This window comes from Falco cherrug, chromosome 6 (genome assembly GCF_023634085.1).
Source record: "Falco cherrug isolate bFalChe1 chromosome 6, bFalChe1.pri, whole genome shotgun sequence".
In the NCBI taxonomy this organism is placed as follows: domain Eukaryota; kingdom Metazoa; phylum Chordata; class Aves; order Falconiformes; family Falconidae; genus Falco; species Falco cherrug.
The window spans coordinates 72,883,520-72,891,667 of record NC_073702.1 but is presented as its reverse complement, the minus strand read 5'-3'; the positions used below and the strand labels follow the sequence as shown (position 1 = coordinate 72,891,667).

Genomic DNA, 8,148 nt, shown 5'->3' with positions numbered 1-8,148 from the left:
GGTGGCAGAGCAGCAACAGCCACTTGAGCCCCCAGGTTTCAGCTGGATCCTGGGTTAATTTTGCAGCCCCTGGGGCACACCGCATCCCAAACACCACCAGCACTTGCCATAGCCCTTCCCAAAAGCCAAGCAACAGACTTCAACATTATTTAATTAATTTCAGATTCACATCAAATATTCATGTCTTACTCTTCTAATCCTAATTCAATATTATTTACAGTTGTGTCTCCCACCACGCAGGAGTTTTGCAGCTGCTTGAGGGGCATCGCAGAACAGGTTAGGAGGGAGCACATATTTTTTTTAGAGGACTCAGCTTGCAAAGCCGCAAGTGGTTTGTAAAGGATGAAACCTGAAGACAGCTGCCTGATGCTTTCCCCTTGCAGCATCACTCATATTTATGGGGTTCTTAGGAGACAGCAGCAATCCCCGCTGACCGTGGCTGTCACTTGCAGTAGCAGTGACAAAAGACCTGGGCTCTGGAGAGATGCTTTTTGGTTCAGAAAACAAAAGGAAGGGGGGGGGGGGGGGGGGGTGAACGTTGCCCATTTTTTGGAGTGGCTGAGCCGGGGCAGAGTCATGCGAGTGCAGGCAGGGAGGCAGCTCAGCTTTGGGGGTTTCCATCCCTTTTCCGTGCCTTTCAGCTCCTGGGGTGTAGAGAGGAGCATCCCTTTGCAGCACGCTTGAAGTGGGAGGAAAGCTTTGCAGAACGAGGGATTTGCTGCACTAATGCACCTGCGGGAAGGGGCAGGGCTGGGGAAGGCAGGAGGGGACCCCGCTCCTGCAACCCCAACAGAGACAACTTAGAAAAGGGAAAGGGTAAGACGGACACATCAAAGAAGGCATTAAAGAATCTCCTGAAGGAAAACAACCAGGGTTGATTGTTTGGGTGTTTTTTCCCCCCCATAGTTCCTGCACAGTTTCTGGGCTCGCAGCCCCTTGCATCCCTTGTGTGAGCCCCGTCTCGCGCCCCCGGCCAGGATGCTGAGCGTGCTGTGGAGCAGCCTGCCCGTGGTGCTGGGGCTGCTGCTCTGGCACCCTGCCGGCGCCAGCGGCCCATGCTGGGAGAGCAGCAAATGCCAGGACCTCACCAGTGAGGCTGGCATTGTGGTAAGCCTGGGGATGGGGATTGTCTTCCAGTTGCTTTGGTGTCTGACCAGCCCCCTCTTCCCCACCTGGGATGGGCACAGTGGGCTGGGGAAGGAGATGCTGGGATCAATGTGTGGTGATGCTTTGGATCCAAAGATCCACAGGTTTCGGTGAGCTTGTGCCTGCTGGCTTCATGCTGGCGTGCTACAACAAATTGTTGAGCTTGCAGCATCTCTCCTGCACAGGATGAGCCAGCAGTTTGGGTATCGGCTTTACCCTGCACCCAAAGGTGCTTGTAGAGGGTGGTGGTGATCAGATGGTGCAGCAGCTCACCTTGTGTGGGTGCCAAGTATGCTTGAGGGACCCCGCAGTGGGGCTGTGCCCCCCCACCACTGTTTTCAGCCACCTAGGGCTGGTTTGATGCCTGAGCATGATGCTCCAGCCTCAGCCCTCAAAGGTCCCCACCGAGGGGGTGGCACCCACATCTGGGGCCCTCCGCAGGGCACAGACATGAAACCACGTTGTGAAACATCCCACTGGGTGCAAGCAGCCCCTTGCAACACCCCCACCCAAGGTTGCCCAGCCACATGCTCACCCTTCCTGCATCTTGTGCCCCCGTGCAGGCATGCGCCGCGGTGTGCAGAGCTGACCTGTCAGCCGAGGCGCCGGTCTACCCTGGGAACGGGCACCTCCAGCCCCTCTCCGAGAGCATCCGCAAGTACGTCATGAGCCACTTTCGCTGGAACAAGTTTGGCCGGAGGAACAGCAGCAGCGGGGAGCACAAAAGGGAGGGGGCAGCTGGGGGCAACCCACCACCCGCATCGCTGCCTGCGGGCCCGCCGTCCCGCCATGAGGAAAAGCAGGGAACTGGGCTGGAGCGGGAGGAAGGCAAACGCTCCTACTCCATGGAGCACTTTCGCTGGGGAAAGCCGGTGGGTCGCAAGAGGAGACCCATCAAGGTCTACCCCAATGGGGTGGAGGAAGAATCAGCTGAGAGCTACCCGCTGGAGTTCAGGCGGGATCTGCCGCTTGGCAGCACCAGGCCACCACCCGAGGAGGAAGAGGAGGAGGAGGAGGAAGGCCAGGAGGAGGAGAAGGCGGCCGGTGGCTCCTACCGCATGTGCCATCTTCCCTGGCATGTGCCCTTGAAGGACAAGCGCTATGGGGGCTTCATGACCTCGGAGCACAGCCAGACCCCTCTAGTGACTCTCTTCAAAAATGCCATCATCAAAAGCACCTACAAGAAGGGGCAGTGATGGGGGAGAGCCTGAGGGGCCTCCTGCCCCCGCCGCTACCCCCCTCGTAGCTTTAGTGTCCTGCTGGCATGTGTTTCACTTATAGATCACTCGTTATGTCGTTCTTAATTAGTACTCCAAAGGGGTCTGCTCCTGGATTTCACTGGGTGGGAACAGGTTAGGGATGAAGACATCAACTGCTTCGCTGCACCCACCGGACGTGCACGGGGACAGGGGCTGACGCCCAGTTTGGAGCATGCCAGATGATTTTCATATTTTCACTGAGCTGTACAATACTGTAAATGATAGATTAAAAGGATTCTAAAAAAACCCCAAAACTAATAATGCATTTTTTTGCAAGCTAATGAGGTGTCGGCAATGTCTCCAGGGGTGGCTGGTGTTTGTAAGGGGGCAGAAAAAAATACTTGTGAGGTAAAATCCTACAGCTGGAGGGTAAAGAGACATAGCTGGGACAGTGCTGGGGGTTGGGGTGGGGGAAGAAAGAACAGTTTTGCACCTCCAGCTTGGGAGCTTCACGAGAGCTGGCTGTGGGGCTCCAGCAAGGCTGGGCTCACGGTGTTTTGGCAAGGGCCAACTCCTGCACACCCCAGCAGCGTGTTTTGGTCCCGGAGAGGAGCCCTACACTGACATGACACCAGATGACAGCATTTGCTGGCAGCTTGGGAAAATGCAGCATCCTCTGGGTGCTGCCCCAAGCAGCAAAGGGACCAAGCTAGGCTCCCCCAGCACCCACCACCCAGGCAAACTCGTTCATCCCCTGTTACACGATGGTGCCGAAGAGCCTGGGTACTGGTAAAAGCTTTGTTAATTATAAAGCAACACTGCTATGTCACGTCGTGGGGCGCAGGCTGGGGAGCGTGCCTCGGGTCGGTGTGCTCGGGAAGAGGACAGGTTTAAAACCAGTTTCATGTGGAAGCAAACCTGGACCAACTAACTCCTTATTGCTGTGCAGCCATGCCCATCCCACCTCCTACATCCTTCCCAGGCAGCAAAACCAGCAGCGCTAATATTGCAATGCTGGTCTCACACGCTGGCTTGGTGCTTCCCACCACCACCCGCTCCACCCAAGGATGGAAAGCTTGTGCTGAAGAGCTGCAGATGCCCTCAGTGGGATGAACCCACCATCATCCAGGCCCTCAACAGGAAAAGCTTTGGGGACTGGGATTGTCATACACAGAGTTGTGCATCCTTGTTTACTTGGTATAACATGGTGGAAATATTGGTAAAGGCACAGAGGTCTCGGATTAGTGGTTTTCCCCCCATTCCTTCACTAAGAGATGTCCTCGATCAGTTTAACCCAGTGAGAGCTGCTGGCACAGCCCACGCATGGCTGGAGCACACGTGGCACGGTGTGCACCGTATACATTCCAGCCCCTCAAATAGCTATCCTGGTGTTTTATTTTCCAGTTTGGCTTTGGTGAGTGGGTTTGGGCACATTCCCACACCCTGTGAGCAAAAGGCCAGGACCCTTCCCCATGGTCCCGCAGGACAGGAGAAAAATGGAGGAAATACTGAATTATAAAGGATGATAAAGATGAAGCCCAGTTTGGGTCAGATCCCGGGCACAGAGCTGGGGGAACAAAGCTTGTCCATGGCCAAGGCCATCCTCCTCCTCACCCCATGCCTTCCCTTCTCCAGCCCAGCAGCAACTTGGATTTTTCCTATCCCAGGGGAGCGAGATGGCGCCCAGCTGCCATCAACATGCCAAGACAGCAGAGCCCCTAAGGTGACAACATCAACATTTATTTGAAAAGGGCACTAAGACGGTGCATTTGAAAATATCAACGGCTTCTTGGCCCTTTTAACAACTCGTTCCCCCCCTCCCCCACCCTTGGCTACACACAGAAATGCCACAGTGCTCTGAAATACAGAGATGGAAACGCACACATGCACCTAAACCGACGACTTTATAGAAATATACTTTGTCATCTATACGTACACAAGTATCTAAACTAAACGTGATGTACAAACAGGTCACTTACACCACAGGGGCGGCGGAGGGTGGACATTTTACAGGTGGAGTTTGGGTCCCAAAAATGTGGAGGGGCTGTGGTGAGACATGCTGGGGGATGAAGCCAGCCGGGAGGCGATGGTCCTGGCTACGCTGCACTGTCCCATGGAGCTGAGCAAGGGAAAAGTGTTGGGACTGGAGGCTGCTCCACAGGGATAACCCACAGTCCAGCTCCCCAGAGCAGGGGCCAAGATGTGCCGTGTGGTGTCCCTGTGTGAGCAAACCTTGTGCTCATCTTCCTACCTTTGTGGTTTTGAGAAGTTTTGCAGGTGTTTTTCCCACAGACACGCTATTTGGGGATTAATAGTTTTTCCTACTGTGTTTTGTTAAAAATTTTAGTGCTTTTCATTAGAACAGCCATGGGAGCAAAATGCTCTTCCCGAAGCAGTCGGCTTCACATCCCCACTGCTGACCCCAAAACCTGCCTCAGCCAAAACTCAGGCTTCAGCAGGACCAGGCACAACCCAGGGAGCAAAAAGGGCTCGGGAACAGGGGACGGAGACACACGAGGACCCTGAGGAGCAGCAGCAGCAAGGGGAGAGCCTCAGGCACCAGGCAGGGCTAGCACAGGCAGAGGCACTCTGTGAGCGGGGCAGTGCTGTGATCCACTCAGGGACCAAAATAAACCCTTGTTTTTCCTGTTCTCTTAAGCTAGATCATTTCCTAAACCCGGATTACAGCACAACCACACAAACAAGCAGTGACCTCAGAGCAATCATGAACTGTATCTGCCACTGAGGGGAGAAAAAAAAAAAAAAAAAAAAAAAAAAAAGGGGTGGTGGTGGTAATGTGTAATTACAGCTTAAAATAACTGCCTGAAGATCTGCAGCAAGAATTGGCAGAGAACTGGGCCATGGCTGAAGCGACCCAGCCGAGCCCGTACAAATGCTGAGCGGCTGCGATCACCTGCCGTTCCCTCCACAGCGTGCAGAAGCAGCTCCCACATCTCCAGCTTTAGCCCTTTCTGCGCTCTTCACGTGGCAAAGACAGAAGCAGCACGTCTGGCCAGATGGGAAGGGGCTGCCCGAGCTCACAGGAGACCCCCAGGCTGCTCAGGGGGCGACAGCGGGGAAGCGGCAGGCAGCGCACCCAAAAGTTCACCTTGCCAACAGCGTTAGCGCAGTGGCACTTAAAGGCATTTGGGAGCAAGGCAGACCCTGTGAACATCTGAATACACCCAAGGCATCTTTCCTCTCCATCTCACCTTGACGTTGCAGTTTTGGTTTGCTAGGATGCAGAATTTCCTACGACATGTGTCTAAAGCAAAACTCACTCTAGCCTCACCTGTCTCCAGCCCAAATCCAGTCTTATCCTACTGCACAAGGAACGCAATCCATGGCCTGCCAGGTGCAGGGTCTGCAGGGTGGACCCTCTAAAACACCTCTTATCACCACTATGTCCTGCAGCACTGGGGTTTCTTTGTGATTATGATTAAGGTTTGAGTTTGTCAAAGTGATTCTGCCAAATAAAATAAACAACAATCATTTCTTTCTTTGAGACAGGAACCCCACAACTGTGAAAACCCAACCCAAAACCCATGAAACCAGTGAGTTAATACATTAATATTCCCCAGCATGGTGGTTGCTCGTGCCTTGTGTCACCGCTCCAGGTGCCCCACTGCACGCCCAGGTGTGCTGCCTGCGATCTCAGTTGTGTGAGCAGCCTGCCAGTGACCCGGGCAAGAGGCATGGCTCTTGTGGATTCTGCCAAAAAAAAAAAAAGGGGGGGGGGGGGGGGGTTCTCCCCAAAAAATCATGTTTTCAAGTGACCTGGAACCAGCCAGGCTGCTGTGTGCCCCCACACTGGGATGGGACGATCAGCACTCTCACGCTGCACTGGGCAAAGCCTCCATCCAGGGCGCTGGGGCACCACGAAGCGCCCAGGGAAACTGGCCACGCAACAAGGGGGCTACGGGAAGATGCAAGCTCACAGGCTAGGAGCTGGATGTGGGGACCCTACCCCTCTAGCAACCCGCCTCAAGCACCGGCTCAGGCAGGCTTTGGTTTTGGGGCTGTCCCAGGCTCCAGCACGCCGCACCCCAGACCCCCTCCTGCCTTTTACAGCCTCACACCCTCCAGGCTCCAGCCCTGCCCTTGCCAGGGGCTCTCCACGTGGTGGGGAGGGATTCCCCAGGGAACAGGTCTGCTTTATGCCGGGAAGATGTACATGCCCTACGTGTTGCGCCTGGAGCCAGGGCATCTCCTCTCCCCTTCCCAAAAAATAAAACCAGAGAGGGTCACAGCTAATCCCCACCTCCCCGTGCCAGCTGTGCCCTGAGCCTTCTGCACCACCAAACCGCTGCAAAACATCACTGCGGAGGCAGAGGGTCACAAAATAAAGTACGGGTTTGTGGTGCCAATGAATCTTGGGGTGGCCCCAGTTTCCTTGTCCCCACCCGTCCTGCAGGAGGCTGCTCTCCTCACAGAGTCAGCAGTCTCTCCCCAAGAGGTCCTTTGGTGCGAGCTGTGCAGCGGTGGCTCTACCCTACCAGCACAGCCACATTCAGTACACACACAGGTCCGGGAACTTCATCTCATACACTGGGATGGAGTGGTTTTGGGGCTGGCCATAGGCGGCTGTGATGGTGCCGGAGGGGCTTGGCGGTGGCCTGAAATGCAAGAGATGGAAGGAGGTGGTTTTCAGACAGGTTTGGGGAGGAAGCAAAGCCTGGTGCAGAAAACGTGCATTCCTGCAGCATTGCAGGGTTCCCCAGTGCCCCCATCTGGTGCAAACCAACCAGAGGCTGCTCTCAGCAATCCTTGCCCCCTCTCGCCATCGCAAAGGCCCCCAACCCCAGGCTGGCACCCATCCCCAGCATGAGTCTCTTTGACAGGGGACACACACGGCTCCCATCACCCCAAAGCCAGCACTGGCCTGCTAGTCAGGCCCCCCACGCTTGGCACAGTGTGCTTGGCTGTCGCCCGGACTCACCGTATGGTGATCTCGAAGATCTGGTTGAGCTTGCTCTGCAGCAGCGTCGCCTGTAACACACAAAGGTTGTATCAGTGCGGCTGTACCCAGGGACCACAGCAGGGCAAACGGGACAAACACCCCAGGCACCAGAGCAGGGGAATGACAGCCCGGTAAAATTCAGAGCTGTTCATCACCATCCGCCTCTCCCGAGGAGAGCGGCCACAGGGATCTGAAGTGCCACAGCCCCAACTCACCCGGGCACCACAGTGGGCAGCGATCTCCTCGAATGGGGCTTTCTGGAATTTCTCCACCACTTGCCGCCTCCGTTCCCGCTCCTGCTCCTCCACGGCAACACTGTCTACTGAAGCAGAGGGGAGATGGCTCTCAGCTGCTCCCCACCCGCACAGACCACCACACCCCCACCTCCCCAGCAGACAGCATGGATTTGGGCATCACTAGAAAGCCAAGGAGAGGGTCTCCAGCATCTGGCTTTGGGACCAGCCCCCCACAGGGTCGGGCAGAGCTATGAAGCTGCCCAATCACCCTGTGACCCAGGCGCCATGCTGCCATGGCGAGGTGCTGGGGACTTGTCCATCCGTGGCACGCACAGATGGATGCAGGGGTGACAGCACTCAGACACACACCTCTCCCTACCATGGCCGGCTCCCTCACTTACCTATTGCTTTCTTCAGTGTCTCATATGTGATTTCTTCTGCTGGTGCTCTCTAAAGGAAGGGGAAAAGCAGGTGAGGCTCAATGCACAGCACGGACACTATTCTGGGATCACAGCAACCCAGAACCAGTGTCCCAAGCTGTATTCTTGCACCAAAACATAGTCTGCCCTTAAAGATCAGTGATATCTTTCCTGGCAAATTGCACCTT

At 55.4% G+C, this 8,148-nt stretch overlaps 2 protein-coding genes across 6 annotated transcripts in view; one reads left to right on the top strand and one right to left on the bottom strand.

Annotated features, from left to right (window-relative positions):
- The first annotated feature begins 978 nt into the window (after positions 1 to 978).
- Positions 979 to 2,342, top strand: POMC (proopiomelanocortin). The gene is made up of 2 exons (XM_005443524.4): positions 979 to 1,107; positions 1,710 to 2,342. The coding sequence occupies exons 1-2, from the start codon at positions 979 to 981 to the stop codon at positions 2,340 to 2,342; spliced, it is 762 nt and encodes a 253-aa protein (XP_005443581.1).
- Positions 2,343 to 4,126: 1,784 nt separating this feature from the next.
- EFR3B (EFR3 homolog B) overlaps positions 4,127 to 8,148 on the bottom strand; it is a 40,877-nt gene continuing 36,855 nt past the window's right edge. For 4 of the 5 annotated variants that reach the window (XM_055714712.1, XM_027811598.2, XM_027811599.2 and 1 more), the window contains exons 20-23: positions 7,943 to 7,991; positions 7,521 to 7,627; positions 7,285 to 7,334; positions 4,127 to 6,961 (exon numbers count right to left, since the gene is read on the bottom strand). In XM_055714712.1, the coding sequence (XP_055570687.1) occupies positions 6,856 to 6,961; positions 7,285 to 7,334; positions 7,521 to 7,627; positions 7,943 to 7,991 (312 nt within the window). In that variant the 3' untranslated portion in view covers positions 4,127 to 6,855. The remainder of the gene's footprint in view (positions 6,962 to 7,284; positions 7,335 to 7,520; positions 7,628 to 7,942; positions 7,992 to 8,148) is intronic. The other variant, XM_027811597.2, reaches the window with a different exon arrangement.

Bases quoted from the DNA above. Each gene is read 5' to 3' on its own strand.
- POMC (XM_005443524.4), top strand. From the start codon at position 979: ATGCTGAGCGTGCTGTGGAGCAGCCTGCCCGTGGTGCTGGGGCTGCTG. The intron at 1,108-1,709 runs GTAAGCCTGGGG...GCCCCCGTGCAG, and splicing joins CCAGTGAGGCTGGCATTGTG to GCATGCGCCGCGGTGTGCAG.